Genomic DNA, 24,457 nt, shown 5'->3' on the forward strand with positions numbered 1-24,457 from the left:
CACATGGGGGAGGAGCTTAGGTTTTGTTGGTGTTAGGGATTGAAATCAAGAGTTCTGAGTTTTGGAGGCTTTAAGGTTTGTTGTTGGTGTCTTTTAAAAGGAGAGCAATTCGGTCTTTTTGCTCATGGAGTTTTGTGTGAGAAGGCAAAATGGTGTTTTGAGGGACACTATTAAGTGATATCATACTACACGTCAACTGCTAATGTAGCACGTATTAATCAAGTCATATCCGCTTACAAATTGATATTTGACAAGCGACTTTGAATTAAATAAAAGCAATAGCTTATTAGCCGATGGCGGGCTACAAAAGTTTCATAAATCGATGACTCTGGTAGCTTTAATAAATACTTGCAAAATTAAAATGGCGCGCCAACCAATTTGCCTTGCTTTCTCCACTCTTTTCCGTTTCCTTTCATTCAAACTTTTCCCAATTATTTTGTTCGCGATTTGGGAGCAAAGCTCCCGCAAAGTTGTAGTTGCAAGCTCGTCCATGACATCATGATTCGCATTGACGATCATTGCGCTAAAAGCCTCCCGTATCAACCTCCAAACTCAATGTTTTTGACTTAACGGCATCGTGAGAGCTTTGTCTATCATTATCGCAATGAGTCCCTTGTTTTGCAGCTTTTGCCCGCCTCTTCAGAATGTATTGTGATGGAATGCTCATAATATTTACAACATGTGTCAAGATGCATAAAGTATGCTTACACAATCGTCCTTGCATTTCAAATGAGTTGTAGCTACATGTGATAGGAGAATCACTGTAACTAAAATGGACAATACCTTCCTTTCGCTACTTTCATTTCCTGTGATATAAGTGTGCAATGGCCTATCGGTTTTTGATCTAAGAAAATGTTCAAACAAGGCATGCAAGAACTCAACCTAAAAGATCCTTTAAGTGATGTGAGTGTATACATTTGCAGCATGTTTCAAAATTCCACTATTTTGAACCATTCTCTGTGGCTTTCCTTCTCGAGCACACTCAAAATCAGAGTTCGGTGCTACACATAATGATTGACAAATTCAGACAAAGTCATGGTCTTATTTTGCCCTATCTTAAAAGACATTATTTGTGCTCTCACTTATTTGTGTGAACCTGATTCCCATAGAAAAATTATCACCACTAAATGCAGGACACCATTTATGACACAAGCGATACATATTATCCAATCACTTGTTTTCTCCAATCTCCATCTTGACACAGCATTTCAAGTTTTCTCCATTTTAAGTTCATATTTGCAACGATATAGAAGTTTTTGCCAATATGCATCACGAAGACCCGACTTTCCGAGAAGATGCACAATATGAAGGGTAGTAGTTTTCCCACTATGCCATGCGCGGCATAATTGATGATCAATAATCGAAAAAAATGTTTTAATGGCAATTGCCATGGCATCATTTTGATCAATGAAAAATAGTCTCGGGTGTTTTATAACTCATTACCTCTAAAAAGGGTTTGAAATGTCTAAACAAAAGAAGTAATAGTTTCATCCACTAAAAATGCACAACCAAAGAGAACAATTTTCCAATAATGAATGGAGCCAACTAAATGTGCAAATATCATATTGTGCTTATTTGTACGGTAAGTAGTATGAAATACCTCCACATCACAAAAACTTTCATAGTCCAGCTTGGATCACTATCTGACAAAAATAATTAGTCAGTCTATGTTCCTTATCTATAAAATGAATAAGAAAAATTGCTTTCATTTGATTGTAAGCAAGTAAATTGATTAATAAGACTTTGACAATCACTCGCACTAATCATGTTTTTTTCTCCTTTATTATAAGAAATTTTGTCAATTTTTTACAATCACGTAACGTAAAACCAACATTATCCGGTCTCTCTGCTTCACCACTCGGGTAGGAATGTGCTTTCCAAGTCTTTATACCAGCCTAGCCATAGAAGTTAATATACTTTTATTAGTATCTAATATATACCGATAAGATAATACTAGATGTTTTTGTTTATCATCAATGAATGGATAATTGTGGACATCCTTAAACTTGGCAACTACCTAAAATCCATCTTCCATTTCGAATTTAATGAAAGCTTGACATTCAGTTCTCTATTGTCCTATAAACATCTCTTAATTAAACTGAAGAGCGAGAGCGCTTGAGTAGTCATGCTAGAGTACTCAACTGTGCTTGACCATTGCCATGAATCAGAGTGGACTGATCAACCTTCGCACCTCTCTGTTGTGCTCAACCTTCTCAATGAATCGGAGTGGAGTGCTCAACCTTTGCATCTCTCTGCTGCGCTCAACTTTCGCAATGAACCGGAGTCAACATTCCAAGACCTCCCTCGAGCTTGTGGCAGAAGTTTTGTAAAACAACGAAAGATGAAGCTGTTGAGGATGGAGTTTTCTTGGTGATCCTTATGAATCCTATAGGGTTAGAAGTTTTCATGGCTTTTCTCCAATGAAGATTTCTTCCTTAGAAACGAAAAGACAAACAGTGAAAAAAAGTTAAACAAATGGGTTGGTGAACCATTTCAATTTTGCAAGCATTTATTAAAGCCGCCGAGTGTCATTAATTTGTGGAACTTTTGCATCCTGCCATCTGACCGATGTACTTTCAACTTGTTTTCATCTAATTCCGAGTCGCTTTTCACATGTCGATTTCTAATTGGATCTGACTAGATAAAATGGATCCCGCATCACTTGCGGTGGTACGATACCGCCGAATATTTTCTCAGTTTTATTAAGAAAGAGAGGAGGGAAAGTGGTACTGGAGTGAAAAAGTGAAAAGCATGGGCTTCGGCCCGAACCAGCTCAGTTTCTATCCGGTTTAGGGGTTAGCATGATCCGGATTGGACCGATCTATCCCCTAATCCTAAGACCAACCCGCACAGTATTGATCCTCAATTTTTGAGATCGAGGATCGATCCAATTGAGCCTGGGATCGAGGACCGGACCGACCCAATGGGTTCGGTCCGGTTCTAGGGTCAACCTATGACCAACCGATAATTTTTTTGTTTCATTTTTTGTACTTCTTGAAAAGGCAAACCTACTATTTCAAATTACATATCCATCAACAATGCGGCGCTGTACAACCAAACTATAAATACCAGTATGTATTTAACAAATTTAAGATAAGGCGAGCGACGAGCGACGAGTGAGGCGAGCGGCGCGAGCGACGAGCGGCGAGTGGTGAGTGACGAGCGGCGAGTGGTGAGCAACGAGCGGCGTGAGCTTCGAGCGGCTAGAGGCGAGCGCTGAACGGGGCGCGAGCGGCTAGCGGTGAGAGCTTTGAACGGCCAAAGGCGAGTGGCGCAAGCTTCGAGCGGCCAGAGGCGAGCGCCGAACGGGGCGAGTGGGAAGTTTTTTTCTTAGATTTTGGCAAAGTGAAGAGTCTGAAGACTAAAGAGAGACTGTACAAGGAAGACTAAAGAGAAGAAGTTGTCAGTACCAGAGGAGGACTGAGGACGCCGTGAGTAACGCTGTTTTGGACGCGTGAGAGGCGTGAAAAAAGACTGAAGAGAGACTGTACAAGGAAGACTAAAGAGAAGAAGTTGTTAAGTACCGGAGGATGACGCCGTGAGTAACGCCATTTTGGACGCGTAAGAGCTGTTTCTCGTCTTTTCTTTTTTGGTCAATTTTTCACGCCATTTCACAGTTTCACTTGGGTTCTCTACATAAAAAAAATTTATAAATAATATATTAAATGTATAATATATATTATATATTTTAGATATATTATATATAATATATATAGTCTGGGTTGGTCCGGATTGGACCGACCCTAAATTACCTGGACCGAGAACCAATCCGCACAGTGCTGGTCCAGGGATCCCAGGACCAAGGACCGACCCAGTCTCCTTGGGAACCGGACCAGGACCGGCAGGGTTGGGCTGGTCCAAGGTCGGTCCAGGACCGATGCTCACCCCGATTCCGGGCCATTTCCGCTTGGGTCGGCCCACGGATCAATCGTGGGGGCGGGCCGAAACGCCGCCCATGAGCCTGGACCGGCCCGGACCCGTCGGCCCATGTCCGGCCCATCCGTTCATAAAGCCCAGCGGCGGGCTTCTCCTCCAGAACCACCACCACCACCCCCCCCCCAAAACACAGTCGCGTCGTCGCTTAGCATTGACCGGAACCACCACCACCACCACCACCACCACCACCACCACCGTCTCTCCCTCTCTCTCTCTCTCCTTCCGAGCAGCTCCGCTCTTCGCTGCTCTCCTTCACCTCCTCCGCCATCGAAGAAGATTCGAGCTCCCAGGTTAGGGTTTTCGTCCTCTGCACCCTCTCGGAGCAGTACGGTAGTCAAGCTGGATAGGCACAGGGGAGACCGCTATGGCAACAGCGGCAGCGGCAGCGGCAGCGGCAACAGCAGCCAGGACGCCCCCCACGGCTACCGCCAATCCAGAGGCCCCTCCCGCTTCTCCGATGCCGGCCCCGTGAACAACCACCGCGGCCGCCGCAGCCCCGGCAGCTTCCGCGGCGGCGGCGGCGGAGGGGCGGCGGCGGCCACCGACCTTTCGACAGCCCGCCCCGGCAGGGCCCCGGCGGATTCCGGGCGGCCGGCGGCCGGGGCGGCGGCGGCGACGGGTACAGGGGCGCCGGAGGGGGCGGCGGGGGCGGGGGGAGAGGGTTCGGGCAGGGCTACGATGCGCCGCCGCCGCCTCCCCTGGCTGGGCAGAAGCGGGGGTTTTCTGGCAGGGGAGGAGGATCTCCTAATCCGGGTGTGTTTCGAAAGCTGAAATTTTTTTTGAAGCTTCGGTGTTAATTTTTTGGTGGGGGGATGCTTGCACTTTGCAGCTATGCACGCTTCCTTTTTTGCGTTTTCGCTTTTGATCACTTTTGGCTTAGCCAATTTGATTCGGTTTGCTTTTCCGCGTACCTTCTTCTTATCGAATAATGGTATGCTTAAGCATTGTGTTTCGATGTTTTTTCGTGCGATAATCCTGCTATGTTGAATCTCCTGTGTGGTGGATTGCTAGTTCTAGCTTCAGGAATGGGATGCTCTTGATTAGGGGGGCATTTCTTCTTCAATTTCTAAATCTTCAACGAGGAAGTTGAGTTGCATCACATAGTTAATTTGAAGTAACCTGGTCAGCTTCACCTGTTGCCGGGCTGTTTAGCGATCTCTGATCTCTCTCACTTTGGCCAAATGGAAAGAAAAGTTGGGATGTATAGGTCTCCAGATGAAACCCTAAGAGAACCGGAGCGGATCAATCAATTAGAGTATAAAAAATGCTCTAGATGCCCGATATCAGCATCAAGTACCTAAAGGCATTTTTTTATTTCTTATTTGAACGTTCTCTCCGGAGGAAATTTTTAAAAGAGGGTTAAGCTGGTAATCATTACATTTAAGAGAATTTAAGTTACAAAGAGGCATACTTAGCTCGGGCTATCTGTCATTCTGAAAAGTAACCAGGGAAATTATTCTTGGGCAGGGACATTCTACTAGGAAATTTTTGGAAGCATGCATATCAACTCCAACTTACTTGGCATAGGTGTTTGTTTTTCTGAACCGTCATTTTCTTTTTTGCTGCTCTTTGAAATCTGATAATAGTATAATCAAAATTAGTTATCAAACATCTCCATTTATTTCTTTCTCCTTTGTGGAACTTCTGATAAAGTCGCAAATTGCTGGTAGATAATGAAAAAGAAAGCATTGGGAGTAATGATACATCTGCAATCAGTCTCACTGACTTCTCAACTTTATCGTTATTGTCCTTACTGAATCTTAAATTTTGTCACTGCAGTATTCTGACTGCTTTCTTATCTACTGATTCTCTATGTAGATCCATTGTCCCAGTTGTTGCATCATCCCTTGCATGTCTTGCATGTGTCAGATTGTAAGCTAACCGTCCCAATCAACTCGATCCACGCTTAGCCTCTTCCTGTGCTGCAAAATCACTGTCTTTGTTCATTTAGAATTTGACAGTTTTCATCCTTTGCCATGTTTGTGAGCAAGAATGAGTTCAAGATGGTTTTGTCACCTGCTAATAATTTCATTCCTATTTTCACGTGAATAATTTGCATGGAGTTATTGGACTGGAACTCGAATTCCTTTTCCAATAATTTATTACCTTATAGGAAAAAATATCCTCTGCCCTATGCTTTGCATTGCATGGTGCTTAGGTGTTACGATGCTAATTTCCCTTTCCTTATATTTTACTGATTCTTGAAACAACTACCGTAATGAGAGTCATCATTTCATTCTCTCATTTATCCTTTAATGTGACAAAACTTATGAATGGAAAGGACATCCTCTTGTTATATTCATTGCATTCAACTCATCCCTTGTTTAGTTAGATCTAGATCAAGATCCATTCCATTGCATCAAATGTTGTGGTGATGCATGTGACTTGCAGGATCGTTCTGACTCTTTCTTATGCCTTTGTGTTACGTTTTCCATTCTTTTAGGTTATATGTTTTGTAACCTTTCAGACAAACTCAAACATATTATTTGAATAACTATTCCGTTTCTTTATTTTGGCTTTTGATAATGCTCTTGTGGATTGACCCTTTTTCCCTCTTTTTGTTAGATCATTTCGATGGAGCTGCTTTTGCTAAACTTTTTGTTGGATCAGTTCCAAGGAGTGCCACTGAGGAAGATGTAAGTCACACCTTGATGACTTGTTCTATGTGATGCTACTTAAATTGAGTTTTGGAATTGGCGGATTACAGCATACATGCACTTTGTTTGGTAGTGCTTTAACAAGTAATCTCTTTCTTTTGTTAATGATAAAACAAAATTTTATCAAGAAGGTATCAGAGTGGCATCACCCTTATATAAAACTCCTTCAGCACATTTTCCACCTGTCTTCTAACATTTCCAACAAAGTAGATATATGTAATCGAACTTTTCTGCTATACCAAAAGTGAAGGTTGTATAATAGATTATCCCCAGAAGAACCCCAAGAGGATTAGGAGGTGAATCATCTCAATAGATTGCTCTTTCCCAGACATATAACTAATGGCACCTCTTTAAGCTCGAAGTTCGTGTTGTACCATGCTTGATGTTACCCACTTTATTCCTAAAACTGCAATTGCTGTGGCCTGTAGTCCAAATTTGTACTGTCAAATTACAATGTAATAACGAGTGATCCACACTCTCTCTTGCATTCTTGCGCCAAAAAATCTTAGCAGTGGCATTTTCCCTTTCTTTGAAGACTATTCAAAGTGAATATATCCCGAAGCTGCTTTCCAAAAGAAAAAAAGTGACTGTCAGGAGAGTATTTCTGAGGGGTGAGAGTGTTCTATTGTACCTACAGATGAGTGGAGATGGTAATAGAGCAGTACAACTTGACAAAATAGAATCAGAAGTACAAAAAGAAGAATCCTCGTTTTTTGGCTCATTTGGAAAGAGAAAAACAGAGTTTGTCAAGGTGGAAAATTTTCTTGAGACCTCTTTAGGGATAAGTGGTTACATACTCTTAGCTTTTGGTATAGTGGGAAAGTTGTATCATACTTATAGCTCACCGTAGATGATAGAAATGGTCTCTTGTTCTTAATCTTTGTATATGGAAGACTTCCCCTTTGAGTTCGTTTTGCATAGGGGCGATACCCTCTCAGTACCTTTATAAATAGTTTTGTTTAATCTTAAAGAAAAAACAATTCCACTGTTGACTATTGCTGTTTACCACATCTAGCATCATTTGATATGACTACTCATAAAAATTAGAGAAAGCTTCAAGCTCTAATGTTGAAGCCTACATAAAATAACAATCTCCTGCACCACTTCTCCATTGTTAGCCTTCCAATATTAGCCACCTTAGCTCTCTATTCCTTGCTAATACAAACAAATCAAGAAACACATTTCTTAGGCATTGTCTCTGCATTATCTATCATCCCACGACAAAGCTTTCCTACCATTTCCCACTCGTTGGAATTTCTACTTTTGAAGAATCACATTGCTGCTGTATGTGCTTCCAAATCCCTACCCACACATGCACCTCAATTTTTTGACATCATTATCCACTCTGCATCTTCCAACCCTAAATTCACAATAAATACTTGCATGCTTGTGTTTTTTATTTCCTTTTTTGCACTAAAATTTGCTTATTTAATATCAGATTCGCCCGTTGTTTGAAGAACATGGAAACGTTATAGAAGTTGCCATGATTAAGGACAAGAGAACGGGACTACAGCAAGGTACTAGGTGCTATTTTAGTAAAATGATCGCGAGCATTCCTATCTCTTTCCAGGTCCATTGAGAGGCTGATGGGAGCATCCGTGAGCTCATCTTTCATCTCAGTTTGTTTTTGCAAGAAGTTACGAGCTTTTGGTTTTGGTTGAGAACGCCTTTTTATGTCTGTTATCAAACACGAAGAGTAAGGAGTATGAGTCAATATATGTATAGCTGTTGGAAGTGGAAGACAACTTCTGCTCTATTAACTGAGGCTGCAGCGATGGGGACTTGACCAGCGAGTTTTTCTTTTTTCTTTTTTTTTAATAGGATGGTCTTTTTCCTTGCTGTAGCTCTTTAGGATTTTCAGTGGTTGCGTCAAATTGTACAAACAATGACAATTGAGTATTTCTGATGGCCAGATGCTAATAAATTTAGTGTATGAGTAACCTGAGTTTTCATTGGGAAGTTTGGAACTATCCATTTCAAATGACTTGGAATGGTCATTACTTGTTACGTGACTAGATGAGATAAACTAATGGTGGACTTTCTTTGTTGTTATGAATGTTATGAATGACTACATGGGAGGTGAAATGTGTTTGGTAAATAGTTGTGGTCTCATGAACTGTACGTAAGCAGGTGATTTGTTAAATGTCTGTCCTTTTGCCATGGTGTTACAGGATTATATCCTGTTATCATGGTTTCAATCACATGGTGTTGGGAGGGGATTATGTGTATAGTACATTTCAGACCTGAGGCTTCTGACATGATGTGGGGCTTGGCTGAGATTATTTGGAGTGCTATTGTATGAATGAAAGGTTGAGTTACCTTCTGTATTATATGGATTGCTGATCGACAGTCAAATGAATAAGTTAACTATCTCATCTACATTCTTGATTGACATGTCTGGTTCATCAAAGCAACTCCTGTTGTACCGAGTAGTTGATGGTTGTTTGAACCAAGGTTCGACTTTTTTTTGTTGTCAGTTTTGAATATGTGATATTTAATCAGTTCTAGATGTGTTTTGTCAGTGCCGATGATTGATAATATATATTCCGGGTGCAACTCCTACAAGGTGATATGATAGCTTTCCTTGTGAGGATATTTAGAAAGCTTCTCTGAGAGTGTTAAGTTTTCTGATGGTGTGATTGGCTTGGTGTGATGGTTACTGGTGGGACTGCGGTTTCCAGCTTATGCACTTGTGTTGTCCTTGGTTTGGTTTCTTAGGTTTGTATTTGAGATATGGCGCTATATTAGCCTATAAGCATCACGATGGTGGTTTGTAGTGAACGTATAGAGTGAGCGGTCTTGGTGACCATCAGTTTTCTTGTTATCTCATTTGTTCTTTGCTTCCTACTGGACCAAAGTTTTGTGCTCTGGTTACAGAACCAGGTTGAATCACTTTCATGTGCATGGCTCCATGATTCTGTGAAACTAAGCCGGATGGATATTACTTTGATCACATGCGAAGTTATATAACTCGCTATAGTGAGTTGCGCAATCAAATGGAATTGTTGTTGTTGATTAAAGTCTTTCTGTTATATGTTCATCAATCTTCTGGATAGATCCGCTGGTTTGTGTTGCGTACAAATGGCATAGGAACCTGAAAGTTGGAGAGTTTTGGAGCCTTATAAACATAGAAGGCTAGTTTTGTGACTGGCAAGTAGAAACTGACTCCTAGTACATAATTTTGGCCAGTCAATTTGTTTCAAGTACATTTAGATCATCAGATGGGGTTAAGATGATAGGAGATGCATCATTGCCGTTATCTGGAACAGTGACTTTAACAACAGCACCTTGTGTTGTTTGCGTGATGGTTCTTTCCTATTCGAGCGGATATTCTGTGTTGTTATGGGGAAATTGATGGAGGTCTTTTTTTGCAACTTCCAAATTCATGGAAGTTCAGGTATCACTTGTGCTGGAGGCATTAGCTAGATGTGATTATTTTTTTCGTATGATCATTAGAAATAGTCTTGTATAATTACAAATCCTGGGTTTACAGCCCTAAATGTTCTCCGAATGGCATTAGCTTGACCTTAGGATCGCGTCCTGATTTTTCTCAAGGCCTTGCTTGGCTTGGAACTCTGTGCTCTTTTCTATTTCCAGAGAGTTGGCAATGAATATCACACTTATATGTTTTGATCATGAATGGATCTCTTTGCCTTGTTCATCATCTCCAACCAAGAGGTATTACAGTGATGCGCTGTAGAATGATTGGACATGCAATTTCAAGTCACGGGCTATTTTTTTTGGAGTAGGTGTGATCCTTTACAATTATGTGGTGGCTTGATGGGATATCATTACATTCATCAATTTAGTGTCATATACATAAGCAACATTCTGTATCTTCATGGAGCTATGGTTATGTCGTGATTCTAGGTTGTGGAATCAAGGGTATAAAACCTAAATTTTCTGTGTTTTTTTGTTCGATAAGGAAAACAATATCTCTACTGACATTGGCGGTGTTGAAGTCATACTGCTATTAGAGCTAACAGCTAAGATTGAGCAGTAGCATTGATCTCCTCTAAAGATATTTAGGCTTATGGCTTCCTGGTTGTATTTTGTCTTTTGTGGTGTATGTCTTTCATATTTATAGGACGCATCGCTGGATATGCTTAAGTGTATTTGTCTAGCAGCTTTAATGATTGCTTGAGTGGTTTGCGGTTCTCTTATATTTAGCTCGAGCAACCGAATTATGCAAATAATTCTGCTCTTTAGGGTTTGCTTTGTTTCTTGTCAACTACTTTTTTTATATATTATAGTGAAGTTGATGAGGATGGGAAATTGATTTTCTCACTGGATTGTATTACCGAATATATTGGTGCCAAATGCACTTGCAATCGGTAGAGGGGTTCATTGTCAGGATATAATCTTTCTGCTCATGCAGGATGTTGTTTTATCAAGTATGCAACCTCTGAGGAAGCTGACAAGGCCATTAGAGCTTTACACAATCAATACACACTTCCAGGGGTGAGTATTTTTTCTGCTGCCTAATCTTTAATGAATGGGGGTCTAATGAACTTCTCAATATGTTTTTTTCAGGGAGTTGGTCCAATTCAAGTTAGATATGCTGATGGAGAACGAGAACGACTTGGTATTTTTCTTTGATCTTCAAGTTTTATATGTGACTTATCTGGCTTTCAAATATTAGTGAACTTCCTTTTAGTATAAGAGATTCGGTAGTCCAGATGGGTGTGAAGTTAAAGTATTCATGTGATGGATCTTCTAGTAAGAATTGACTTGGGGTTTGTTTCGTGGTTAAAGCAATCTAGATCTTTTTAAAAGTGACCATAACTAGGTCAAGTTTAGTAATGTCTTGCAGTTAGGCTGCTACCTGTCAGAAACTCAGAGCAACATTTGTTCCTTGATTTTTACTCCCTAGACAAGGCAAACCACTGTTGTGATGACAGTGTAAATGCCTCTATGGTTTCTCATGGAAGTCGGATGCATTGTTTATTTGAATCTGCAAGGTTTTGCTTGTTTACAGATATGGATGGCTAAATTTTCATTCTTTACACTTAAAAAATTGTAATTCTTGTTGAAAGTGTTGGAAGTTATATTGACACTTCTATAGTTGAGCAAAACAATGTACACATAAGACCTGTTTGGTGAAGTATGATCTGAATCTCATGTTGGTCTACTGATCCCACATTTCAATCTACATAAAATGTGATAGGTGACCCTATATTTCTACCAATTTAAATGAAGGATAAAGAATGCTTATTAGTTTGCGGGCTGCTGTTGTGAACAATCAAGTAGAGTGAGGGACACATTCTAGAATGAATTGAACATGGGTGTATTGGTGTTCTGTTAATGGTGTTGACATAATGTTGATATTTGTGATTTTTGAGGTCCTGTTTATCTGGAAGCATTGTTGTTGCTGGTCTTGATGAGGCTTTCTTCTGTAATAGGTGCGTTTGAGTACAAGCTGTTCGTGGGTTCTCTAAACAAACAGGCCACTGTAAAAGAAGTGGAGGAAGTACGCGAATACAATTCTTTTCAGCTTTTAAATGCTTAGATCACATTGACAACCTTTTTTGTTTCTCCTGTTTTCTATGTCGAGTGCTTGATTGTATAAAAGGAGTTCTTCCATAGCAATTTAATGAAATGCCGTCTCTTACTTGGAGGATTAGGCATATCCTGAAAGCTTGGTTTTATTCCTATGTGCCTTCTTTTGTTTCATTAATATTTTTCAGTTTATATTAAATATGGGAGCCACTGAATATTTCTACTTATATGTGATGCCTGCCAGATTTTCTCACCATATGGTCGAGTTGAGGACGTTTATCTCATGCGCGATGAAATGAAGCAGAGTCGTGGTGCGTCTATTATCTTCTTTTAGATTTGAAAGACTATATACTAGACATATGTTCAGTTGATTTGGGCTGCCTTCCTGCTGCATAGATATCTGCCCTTTGATTGTTAATGATGTTACTTATTGAAAGATCATTCTGGTAGATCTGAAGAATCTCTCTGCTTAATATGCCACCGCAGCTTTTTCTTATGCATTTACCAATCCTGTATGATATCTATTTAATGGATCAAAGATGTAACATTCTCTTGTTGTAATATAGTTGGTTTTCCGAGTGTTTTCATATATATTTGATAAGCAAAACTTATTGTCTTTTGAGATTGTAAAGTGCCTGAAGGCTGTAAAACTGGTTCATTTAGTCATCACAACCAAATGATTGCTTGTGCCTGCTAAGGGTGGCAACCGGCATGTTTTCATTGTTCTTTTGATGGTTTATTTTATGTCAAGTTATCAATATATAACCAGTTTTTTAAATCTGAAGGTTGTGGATTTGTCAAGTACTCTCATAGAGATATGGCGTTGGCAGCTATAAATGCTTTGAATGGAAACTATACAATGAGAGTAAGCATGCTTTATCAGGTCAAGTATGGTTTAGACTAGTCTTGCCAGCTGTGAATATTCTCATCATTTTTTGCTCTGGTCATAGGGTTGTGATCAGCCATTAACAGTTCGATTTGCTGATCCTAAGCGGCCTCGGCTTGGTGATACAAGGTTCCCATTAAGCTCTACTACTTCCTTGGCAAACAGTGTTGTTGTTTGTTCTTTTTCCTTTTGCTTTTATTCAGAAAGGGGTTTTAGGCTGCGTTTGGGAGAGCTTTGGGGAAATGACTTTCATTTCCCTGAAGATCTTTGGCTCAATGTGTATTTGGTCAAAGGAAATATCGTTTGGTTAATGACTTTCGGTATATTTTTTTTGCAAAGTAGCTTTGATATTAAAAAAAAACAAAAAACAAATGGCTTACTGTTCATCATCTCCATTGTGGAAGCAGAGGGCTGCCGTGAGCCCAGGTGAGGGCTTGAGGTCGCGTGACCTTGCATGGAAGCAGAGGGCCGTTGCAAGCCCAGGTGAGGGCTCTGGGGTTGCGTGACCTCAAGCGACCCAGCAAGCCTTGGCCTCGGCAATGGTCCAAATGGCGACCATCGACCTCGGTGACTTGGTCTCGCCTGAGTCGTGACCCTCTAGATCTCGCCTAACAGAACTTTGACCGTCGACGAGGCTCGGCGACCGTCTGCAACAGTCTGCTAGCGTCGTGCAACTCTTGGTAGAGCTTCACCGATGACCCAAATCTGCAATGTTGGAGAAGATGAACAGTTTTTTATGAGGGCAAGAGTGGAATATGAAAAGTTCATTAATCCTGAGTGCTTCCTTTTGAAAATGCTGAAAGCCCAAGGCAGATCCCAAACTTGAGCTTTCAGCTTTGCCTTTGCTGGCTTTCACTCAATGCTCTCCAAAAAATTTTTACTAAATGGCCTAGTTTTCTCTCAAGGGACTTTAGAGGCCAAAGTCCCTTGGGAAAGCTGAATCAAACGCAGCTTTAGTTTCTTTCGTCATCTGCCTGTTCATTGATCTTTTCATTTTGGGCATTACTTAAAATGGTTGTTTACCTTATTGCTCAATTTGCAATTTTTTGTTGACCATATAGTTAGGTAAATCCACTGTTTTACTCTCTTCTGATGTTTCGACCACTTTTGAAACTAGTTCCAAGGGTGGTCCTGCTTTTGGAGGCCCAGGCTTCGGTCCTCGTTTTCAGGCCCCAGAACTAAGGTCTCCTTTTCTCCCTTCTTCTTCCCTTGTATTGTCCAGCATTATAAGTTGTGTCTTCCTCCTGCTCCTCCTCCTCCTCCTCCTCTTCTTCTTCATTTTCATATTTGTGTAACTCTACCTTTGTGTTTGCTCTCAGCAGAGGGCAGCCCAACTTTAGTGACACTGTGGGTGATCGGATTGCGCCAAGTGCCTGGAATCCAATGAATACTCAGAACCTAGGGCCATCATCATTTTCAGGCCATCCCAATTTTGGTGGTCAGTTATATCCCAAGTCTGGTGATGTATCTAAGCCTCTAAATCCTGTAAGAATATCTCTCTTCTCAAGAAAACTACTTTTTGTTTTTGTCCATCCTAGTGAATGCTAGTTCAAAGCACACCCATTACATTTTCAATCTCGTTTGGGGAATCATTAGTTACATTAAGTTTAACAGATGACATTATTTTATTTTATTTTTGGTCAAGAGATGACACTATTTATGGAGGTGATATTTAGCTAATTATTTCTTTAACCTTAATTTGAAAGATCGGTGAGATTATTCGATCATGACGAAGGTCTAGAGTGTTCTTGGAATCCTTAATGGGAGAAACATCTCCTTAGAGCTCCTCTTAATTTATAGTGTGAACCTAGGCAACGGCAAACGAATTAGTGTCTAGCTTAGCTATCTTGAAAAGGCAAGTGGTATACTACCTTAGTTTTGTCTATATTTAGGTGGATGACAGGTTGTAAGGAGCAAGGTAAACGGGAGCTAGGTTGATGGGTGTCAGTAATTGTAGTAACTGAATAGGAAGGTGGAATTCAGAATGGGCGAAAGGCAAATGGTGGGGCAGATAGATCAAGTTTTCTATAAGGCGCTCATCTCCTTCCTTCTCTTATGAAGTTACCGCTTTCCTCTCACCTTAAACTTAAAGACAAAAGAGAGCTAGCAAATGAGATCTCATAAAAAAGAATAAAAGGAGTTTTCAGAAATTCGTGGAGTCCAGCTGGGAGCATACACATCTTCCTGATGATAGAAAAATATCGTTAGCTTGCAGTATAACCTCATTGTTATTGAAGATTTTTATTGCTTCCTTCAAATGGTTCTTTGATCGGTTTGACATGAAAACTTTTGGTTGATGTCAAGTTAAGCTGATACGGAAATCATAGGATGTGAAAAGCACTAATAGGTTATAACTCGAATGGTGTCAGTTTGTGAATTTCTTAGTTTTCAGAAAGGCTAAAATTTACTTGTCAAGACTCAAGACAAAGGCGGGCTACTATTTCAGGTACAAATTGTAGCTTATATTTGGTTGGTTTGCATGCAAAATGGCACCTTAGGGAAGGAGTGGGTAGTAGGTACTTATCCCCAAGAACTACTAGAAATGCTTTATGTTTCACAGTTTTTGGGCCGTGACCTCTCTGAATGGAACCGTTTTTATGCAACTATCAGTGTTTGTTTTAGATTTATTAATGATAGCCTGCCTATCATCTGTTTACAGTTTGCATGAGTTTTTTACTTGTGGTTCATGGGTATTTAATTTTTTATACTTGGTTTAATCTCCACAATTCCACTTCCTTGTACTTTAGAACATTTCCTTGGGGGGTCCTAGCGTGCCAACAGATGGTCTTCTTCCTTCACCGGCAGCTCCATCCTCGTCTATGGCACAACAGGTACAGGAAGAAGAATGACTAAAACAATTTGCCTCACATTGACCCTCCTTATTGGAGCTGGCAATTGGTGTCAGTGTTTTGTGGTCGTGTTTCTAATTTGTATTAGCATTAAAATATCATAAATTTCGTGTATTATGTTAATTGAATTGACTTGCTATGAAAATGTGATAATTCATGACACTAAGTGTGTCTTGTCTTGTTATTTAAGGCTGCTTATATTTTGTGCTCCACTTTGTGTCAAGTACGCCTTTTACATATGGGTTGTTGTCCAATTTGCCACCTTACTCTTATTGAGATTCAATGTACTCTCCTTCTTTCTTGCAGAGTTATCAGTCTTTTCAACAGTTCCCATCTATGGGTCAGCAAATAGCACCTTTACAAAAGTCTCTTCAGTCACCTCAGCAGTCACTGCCTTCTCTATCACACAATCAACCTTCAACATCATACACGCAGACACAAACTTCTCATGCAATGTCAGGGCAATTAAACCAGCTGCAAAGTCCTCCTCTCGCGACACCTTTCAGCCGACCACTGCCATCACAGCCAATGGTTGGTTCAAGCGGGCAGTTAACTGCTACTCATCCTGCTGCCCAGCAGACCGCCTCCTCTGTGACAGTACAACAAGCCCCTTTAAATATGAATTTGCTATCCCAGCCTCGGCCTAGTACAATTAATCAACCGCAAGTGCCTGCTCCTGGTCAACAGCACTTGCTTCAGTCGTTTCAGCAGTCCCCATCACCGTTGGCTCAGATGCTGTCACAGCAGACACAGGCCTTGCAGGCTAGTTTTCAATCATCTCAGCATGCTTTTTCCCAGCTGCAGCAGCAAGTGCAGATGATGCATCCATCGAATCTAAATGCAGTTCCACAACAAGCTCTGCCAACAAATCAGCAGGTATGACCTGATTAGAAGAGAGTTTAGTTTTGGCTTTTGCTAGGAGCCGGTAATGTATTTGGACATCAACAATGTTGATGAAGAAACTGTGTTAGGAGAGGCTTTGCTTGGTAAATGCGGTAAAGCTACTTGTGAAGTGATTTCTCTAACCAGAAAAGTTTCTTGATTGCGGTTTGACATGGGATGCTTATTTGATTCTTTGGACGTAGATGTTGATACACCTTGACCCAGACTTCTAACTGCTGTAATGGCAACTTTTTTGTTGTTGAATCCCAGTATAGGTTCAAGAGTTCGAGTTCTAATATATCTCAACATTACTAACTGCCTTGTTCTGATTCATAGAGAAGTTATCTTGATGATCTTCAGTTGCTTTGAAATGCTTTTGGGCGCCTTCAAACTCTGAGCATATCCTTGTCTTTGCAGCCTCAGTGGAACAATAATGTACAGCAGCCAGTGGTAAGCACGTCAACAACTACAACAGCTGCAGAAGTGCCTTCATCATCATCCGTTGCACCTGTGATACCTGTATCGACTCCGAATCTTGCTCCTGTAAAATGTATTTGGACAGAGCATACATCGCCGGATGGATTTAAGTACTATTATAATTGTGTAACTGGAGAAAGCAGGGTGAGTATTTGCTCTTGTTTTTTTATGCATGTTCTGTCATCATCTGCTAGTTTGCAACTTATATGAATGATGTTACTGTACTCGCTGTAGTGGTTGGAGCCTGAGGAGTTGAAAATATTTAGGCAGCAACAGCAGCAGCAACCACCAAAGTCATCAGTTCAGCTAACTCATGCCCAACCCCCTCAACTGTTGCCTACTCAGCAGGGTGCACAAACACAGCAGCCGCAGCAGCATTCTCAACTTCAGGGACAGCTACCTCAGCAGCTGTTACAACAGCCTCTATTGTCTTCATCGGTCAGTGTTATCTGGGTTTCTCTCCATACTTGCAAATTTCCATATCATCTAGTCCTCTATTTCTGATTTTCTCGTGTGGAAATACAGTATCAGGCTTCTGGGCTGCCAAGTCACCATAATTTTCAGGTAAATATATGTCCTCTCGTGGAAGTTGTGTTCCAGTTACACTTTTATGACACCATATTTGATGTTCTGCCTGAGCAAGCTGGTGTAATGATGATCACTATTTAAGGATTGATGATTACTTCAGTTACAGTTGTTTACAATATGCAGCTTAGTAGTTTCTCATTTATGTCTGGGAATAGCTTTCTCGGTTGTGCTACGCATTAGACTTCTGAAAATAAGGTCTATTCTATGAAGTCTCTGAAAGGGGAGAAATGAACATCTCAATTCTTTTATGAATGATTAAATTAGTGTGTCTCAGTATTCGAATAACAAAATTTAAGAAAGAATGGTGTTTTCCGCTACCAGTTTTACATCAGTATATGAGTAACTTCAGATATAGAATATTTAAACTGGGTAAATTGACCTATGGGCTAAATATCTTAAACCTAAATGGAAAATATAGTTAAATACATATCAACAGCTAATTCAATCCGTGTTCTTTGACAATTAGGCAATTCTATCATTTCTTTTTTGTACTTGTGCTTTAACAATTTAAGCTGTTTACTTCACATTTATGATTACCTAATTTGTTTTGCAATTGGTAGTTCTTGTGAGATATAAAAAGAGAATTAAATGTGTGAAAACTGGCATATGCTGAACGGATAAAGGTTTTTCCTTCTTCAGGTTTTGAACTATAATTATTTTAGGCTGATCAAAGCTCTAGAAAGGTCAGTTTGAACATGTTGAGTAAACTTACCACATAGAGATGCTTGAGATGAGACGGTGTTGTGTGGCCATAAGAAAGATACATAAGATATGCACTTTTTACTTTTCTGATAGAAGCCAGCAGATACACTTTATAAAGCAGGAAATGAGAGGCAAGAGGGATTTTAGAGCTAAAATGAGAAATTGAATGAAATGGACATCCAATTTTTGATGTCTCCGTCCTAGCAATTGTTTTAGGATTTTCCACTTGGAGTTGCCTGCTGCACCTATTCAGTCAGCTTGCTCAGTGGTTCTTATTGTAAATTTTGGCTTCTTAGGAACTTGGTTATTCACAATATCAAGCAGCAGCTAATTCAGTAAATGATCCAGCTCGCTTCCAGCAGGTATCTGGTGCTTACGAGATCCCGCATATTCTAAGTAACTACCATTAGTAACTCTTACTTTTGCCAATTTGTGCCAGGGTTTTCAGGCTGCTCAGCAATGGATGCTGAAGAATAAGTCAACAGGTTGTCCTTTAATTTTACTTGTGCAATTTATAAATGAGGCCTACTAGTGAAATAATCAAGAGAAACTCTAGAAGCAACCGTGAAATAGGGAAATTAAGAAGACTTTGCAGCTTCTAGGAGTCGAATATTAACCTGCAAATTACAGTTCTCAATGAGCTGCTTTGTCCATAATGATAATTCTTTGGCATATTTTATCCTGTTCAGCGTTATTTGGAATTGGAAACTGTGGCAGTTTATGAATGCTGAGCAAATTTTGTGTTGTAAATTGAGAATTGGTGAAGCTCCAATTAAAATGTCATTTTTGGCCATAGTAACCTTACAGGGTACCTCCCTCTGTTTTAGTCCTATCGACTAAAAGTAGATTAGTGCCCTACCAGCCTCCTAGTCCCGGAAAATTTCAGAAAATCATTTATAAACAGTTGCATGCACCTGTAATCTGGGAGGAATGATGATGCTTCCAGATCTCATTATTTCAAGTTAGTTATTCTGTGAGGACTGCAGCAACCCCGTCGATGAGGGAAAATTAGTAGGTAACGCGAGACGTCAGCCCTCATGTGAGACCCACATGATGTAAAGGCTCATGTGAGGTGGGTAATGTAGGTCGAGAGTACCCAAAGAAAGCTCCTTATATGAGGGAACGACACTCGCATAATCTGGCAGTATTTGTTATGCTTGACGTGAGATTTTGGTGCCCGTTGCTGACGAATGTGGACATCATGCTTCTGCAGGTACCTAAGTGGAGCAGCAAAATATAAGGCGGTCCCAGCAAATTGTCGCAGCATGTAGAATGCCGTAATGTTTTTGTACTTGATGGTAGGATAGATCAGCCAGCAAAATTTGTAATTACCGATGATTGATGTAGCATATTTTCTTCTATATCCTTTAAAGGTTCTCGCTTTGCTGGCTTTCGATGAGAAGCCCGTGTGCCGTGGATAACTGCATAATAAACTCTGTGGTTGAATCGAAATTTTCGCCTTTTTTGTTGCCTAGGTTACGAACTTGGCATCTTTACCCTTCTTTTAAGTAATACACGCCCGGTGTTATGCAGACCACTGTCAAATTCAATTTTCGGCCGAGAAGCTTGGCAAGCTACTCAATTCATAGCAAATAAGCGTCTCAGGTTCTTTCCAATATTAATCTATGGTCCAGGGCCATGACCACATTGACATATTATAGTCTTAGAAGAATCCACTCTTCTTGTCTACTAACAGCTCTTTCCTTTCCTAGATAAACATTCATGGATCGATCGTCATCGTTTATTCGAACTAAGCGTCAGTTGATGCTTCTACAGTTTCTTCTGATTTCGCCCTCTTTCCCCGTGAGCAGCCCCAGGTTCCCCATTCTCACCATCGAGCGCTTGAAATCCTCGAAGAATGTCATGGGGTCCACTGCGTAAGACTCCACTATTTGCCTCGTACGGCCATCTCCGGTAAAAAGAACCTGGTCGGACTGAAGCAGTCCCTCTCCCGAGACGAGGTTCACATAGTACTGGTTGTCGAACGTTGCGGGCGTTGCCAGGTCGAGCTCTGCTAGAGTTGAGTTGCTATCGGGGCCTGAGCAAAGCTGTTGCAGCGACTGAAGGAAGTCCAGATTGACCTTCGGACCGGTCGAGATGGCACTGCCTGCGAACCGTGATCTAAATGTTGGACACCTAGCCTTTCCCATAGTATGCGCACCTGTGTGAAATTTGCAGACAATCCTTTTAAATTCAAGTATGTTAGCATTTACGAAGACGTAAAAAGAGTCATCGCTCAAGCTCCTATACGAAAAATTCCGTGTTGCTGCACCTTGCGCCGAATTATAACCTGAAAAAACATGTTGATGCTACGTATCTACATCATTGCGCCTAATTATTTCCCCGAAAAATTAGCAGTCCTCAAGGTGAATTTTCAACGCTCGAAGAGAATGATGTGCAAGACTTGGTAATCAGATAATAAACGGGAGAAGATACCAGATAGGGCAACCATGTCATTGAGGGTGAGACCAGCATTCTGAAACTTAGCAACCAATATTTCCACAGTAGAATTCGGTGCCGGAATGTTGTTGTTTGCCGCATCTCTGCTCGCGCCTAAGCTGTCTCTCCGCCCCATCAGAACATCCCATCCAGGCCCGCCCGACTGCGATTCATTCTAGGAATTAGCTTGGAGGGTAACATCTTAACAAATCCTCTTCCAAGTCAGAAACTTTGATGAATTACCGAGCACCTAAATGTGCCATTCGGATTGAAAACGTACCAATAGAACAGAGTCCCTGGCAGCACTTGCAAGGATATCAGCACATGAAACTGTTCTAGGACAAACAGTCTCAAGATCAGATTTTATAGCATCAACCACTTCGAACCCCCTCAAGGAATTCAAGTTCGGTCCCGCTGTCTTCTCTCCCATGAAACCTTCAATGTCATCCAAAAGCACAGAAGCATCGCATCCCTGCGCTGAAAATAATTTTTGAAAAAAAGACCTTGCATTAAGTGACTGAACATTTGAAAAGAGAAAATGCCACAACAATATCGATTTTAAACTTGCATTGACGAAGCAGTCGTGGAAATGAAGCCGCAACAACGAAGCGGCCATCCTCGGGTCCTCAGAGACTGCCCTCTCGACCCACGAAAAGATGATCACCTCCGCTTCGGGGCACGTGTTCTCATAGAAAGTGGTGCTCAGAGGGCTTGCATTGTGATCATCTGCACATTCATCATGCAAGTTGGTGGGTGACTTTGAAAGGGCAACGGCACTAAGCTCAAGCATTGCCAAGAAAAGAGCCAAACACACGGCCATTCTCATGGCCTAGCTAGTTAATGTTTCTTCCTTCAGGATGAGTGAATGCAATAGAAGTGAGGAGGGTGTGGGATCATTTGGATGGCAATAGCATCACATATATAGAGGCCAAGAAATCGAAATGTGGCCAGTTTTGGCACTGAAGAGTGGTTGATGGACATAGTCAAATGCCAAGAAACGGTCAGTGACTCAAGTGTCTCCGTTGATGTACCAAGCAACATTACCTAATGCCATGTGCTTGCTTACATTACACCGCCTCTCTTCGCAACGTCCCTCCTCCAACTTTTTGTGTGCGCGCGTTTCAGAGAGAGAGAGAGAGAGAGAGAGAGAGAGAGAGAGAGAGAGGATTCATGCCATTGAAGGGTGACTGAAGTCTGAACTTGGGTTGCAGACAGATCTGTTGAAGAGGAAAGTTCCTCTTTCTGGGTTCTTGTTACCTGCTATTGATGTGCTAGTTTTCAAAAGTTGTGATCAAATTTGTTTTCTGAATAATTTCCTTTTCACATGCTCCCCTGAACGGCAGTACCACAACAATGCAAATTGAGGGACGTATGCATTGTCAATATCAGCTACATGTATGCTCAACCAAAAAATGTGGCCGATCACCGAGGGTTATCACAACATTAATGCCACATCAATATACAAGGACCAAATAATTAGGTCAGCACCTAAAAGAGGAGACCAATCAAGATGCCAACTAATGGGCCGCACGATTTTGGGCCCATGTATGTCTGGTTTGGTTGGCTATTGGGCCCATGAAGATCTAACGGGCTTGGCCCATGATTGACCATAGCACATCCCCTAAAGATCCTATGATATCTTGGGTGCTTTTGTGTTATGGAGGGTCCTCACGAATTAAAAAAAAAAAGTTCGGATCATATGTGAACCACCACCACCACCACCACCACCACCACCATCACATCTCCATTGGCCAGCAATCATTAATTGGTTACCATCCCATCCCCCACCAACCAGCAACCACCGCCGCCACCATCACCGCCTCGAGTTTAGACAAATTGGCACTGTCTGAATATATTAAGAGAAAACCTCTAAGTATAGACAAAACTTCAAAAGGAAAAGAAAGAAAGAAATAGAATTAGAACAGTGTTGTTTTTATCAAGTATCCTTTATCTGAACATCTTTTTTTGCCGATATACTAATTAGCTTTAGGCTACGTTTATTTTGCGGAAAATGAATGGTTTGGAAAATATTTTCCTTAAGAATAATCGCTTGTTTCACTTGAAATAATTGGTTAATTTAAAGTGTTTTTATCTTCAATAACAATTTACATCTAAACATTGTCGTGAAGGATAAAGATAATTTTCGTTCATTTATTTTTGTAAGTAATAGAAGAGATCATTTTTAGGAAAATATTTTTCAAATCATTCATTTTCCGCGAAATAAACAGAGCATTGGCGTTTCATTTTATCTCAACATTGTTAAACCCCTAGTTTCCTCAAAAACATAAAATTTTCAGGATACGATCCTATCATCTATGTCTGAGCTTGCCTCTCCCTATTATGTGTGAGCTAGGCTTTCTTTCGTGAAATGCAAGAATCAGACATAATGAAGTCAAACAGACTAAGAAGCAACTTAAACAATAATAAAAAGAGATAGCGTAACAAGAAAAATGAGTGTCGAGATTTAAACCTTTAATATGCGCTCTGATATCGTGCTCGATAACAATTTATTTGAAAGCTTATATAGTCTTCGGAAAAAGGACTCGGTGACATATGTAACGTACATATAATTCTTGCATGCGGATCCAACAAATCCACAATTTTGAATGAGAGGAAGGAGCATTGCACAATCTATTCCTCTTCCAACATAATCAGTCCTTCAGGTCCATCCACCTCCCGAAAGCTCGACAAAGAGAACCCTATTGAAAGATATGTTTAGTATGCATTGTGATGGCATTTTTCTCCGACTCAAACATTCAGGAAAAAGGGGGGTTTTTTTTCCAATTGATGACCTCAGTTTAAGAGCATAAATCAAAAGAGTCCGAATCCAAAATCCTTTCTTACCACTATTATGCCTACCATTCTATTATTGTATTCTTGTCTCTAGGTTTGACTGATTGATGTACGCATGATGTTGTCCTATTTCTGTTGTACTTTCCCAATACAATAAACACACAGAGTGGAAAATAGAACGGTCGTTTTAACTTTTAACTCTATTGGGAAAGTAGTTATCGTGCCTTGTTGCGGAGAATAGCACCCATAAATACTTTTCCAACAAGGCTCAAAATACAAAGTTCTCCTGTAATGACAAAGATGGCCACCACATATCAATCCATGTTTCTTTGTCACGCTCTTTGACCTCTTCACTGCGCTGTAAATATATTCCAATTAATAAATGGAATAGAAAGATGGGCTGAAGCTGGTTAATTTTAGTGGTTAGGTTCCTTGTGTCTGCTTGTGTAGATCACACATGGTTTTCGAGTCTAGGGTTTATCACCGTTGCCCATTCTAGTGATAGGGTGGTCACATGCCCTAGACATGATGCCCTAGACATGATGCACTATGTGTTCACAAGATATTTCCAGTTCAGAATTTCGCACGGAGCATCAAATTATGTGCAAAAAGATTCTGCAGATCCACAAGATGATGGAAACTTCACTGTCATGGGGAGAATAGTCACGTACACGTGTCTCTTTTCTGTACATTTAGCCCACTACATGTCGTTGATTTTCATTTGCGTGTATACGAAAAAAGCCAGCTTA

At 40.7% G+C, this 24,457-nt stretch overlaps 2 protein-coding genes across 2 annotated transcripts; one reads left to right on the forward strand and one right to left on the reverse strand.

Moving 5' to 3' along the window:
- Positions 1 to 4,293: 4,293 nt before the first annotated feature.
- On the forward strand, positions 4,294 to 19,928 carry LOC115691988 (flowering time control protein FCA). Its single transcript, XM_056312240.1, has 19 exons — positions 4,294 to 4,689; positions 6,502 to 6,572; positions 8,032 to 8,110; positions 10,972 to 11,054; positions 11,127 to 11,178; positions 11,996 to 12,063; positions 12,337 to 12,403; positions 12,878 to 12,957; positions 13,043 to 13,107; positions 14,096 to 14,161; positions 14,298 to 14,463; positions 15,726 to 15,809; positions 16,134 to 16,703; positions 17,127 to 17,330; positions 17,421 to 17,624; positions 17,712 to 17,750; positions 18,773 to 18,838; positions 18,916 to 18,961; positions 19,690 to 19,928. The coding sequence occupies exons 3-19, from the start codon at positions 8,077 to 8,079 to the stop codon at positions 19,695 to 19,697; spliced, it is 1,902 nt and encodes a 633-aa protein (XP_056168215.1). The 5' UTR covers positions 4,294 to 4,689; positions 6,502 to 6,572; positions 8,032 to 8,076; the 3' UTR covers positions 19,698 to 19,928.
- A 130-nt stretch (positions 19,929 to 20,058) lies between these two features.
- Positions 20,059 to 21,818, reverse strand: LOC115691989 (peroxidase 40). The gene is made up of 4 exons (XM_030618744.2): positions 21,484 to 21,818; positions 21,196 to 21,387; positions 20,913 to 21,078; positions 20,059 to 20,637 (listed from the first exon to the last, which is right to left on the reverse strand). Exons 1-4 carry the CDS (start codon positions 21,739 to 21,741, stop codon positions 20,234 to 20,236), a joined length of 1,020 nt encoding a protein of 339 aa, XP_030474604.1. The 5' UTR covers positions 21,742 to 21,818; the 3' UTR covers positions 20,059 to 20,233.
- Between the last annotated feature and the right edge of the window lie 2,639 nt (positions 21,819 to 24,457).

This window comes from Syzygium oleosum, unplaced genomic scaffold, assembly GCF_021117445.2.
Source record: "Syzygium oleosum isolate NSW1041296 unplaced genomic scaffold, Sole_v2.1 Sole_v2.06, whole genome shotgun sequence".
In the NCBI taxonomy this organism is placed as follows: domain Eukaryota; kingdom Viridiplantae; phylum Streptophyta; class Magnoliopsida; order Myrtales; family Myrtaceae; genus Syzygium; species Syzygium oleosum.

Excerpts from the sequence above, each read along its gene's own strand:
- LOC115691988 (XM_056312240.1), top strand. The coding sequence starts at position 8,077 with ATGATTAAGGACAAGAGAACGGGACTACAGCAAG. Across the intron at positions 11,179-11,995 it reads TGGAGAACGAGAACGACTTG|GTGCGTTTGAGTACAAGCTG; the intron begins GTATTTTTCTTT and ends CTTCTGTAATAG. Across the intron at positions 13,108-14,095 it reads CCTCGGCTTGGTGATACAAG|TTCCAAGGGTGGTCCTGCTT; the intron begins GTTCCCATTAAG and ends TTTTGAAACTAG.
- LOC115691989 (XM_030618744.2), bottom strand. The coding sequence starts at position 21,741 with ATGAGAATGGCCGTGTGTTTGGCTCTTTTCTTGGCAATGCTTGAGCTT. Across the intron at positions 21,388-21,483 it reads TCCACGACTGCTTCGTCAAT|GGATGCGATGCTTCTGTGCT; the intron begins GCAAGTTTAAAA and ends TTTTCAGCGCAG. Across the intron at positions 20,638-20,912 it reads TGACATGGTTGCCCTATCTG|GTGCGCATACTATGGGAAAG; the intron begins GTATCTTCTCCC and ends AATTTCACACAG.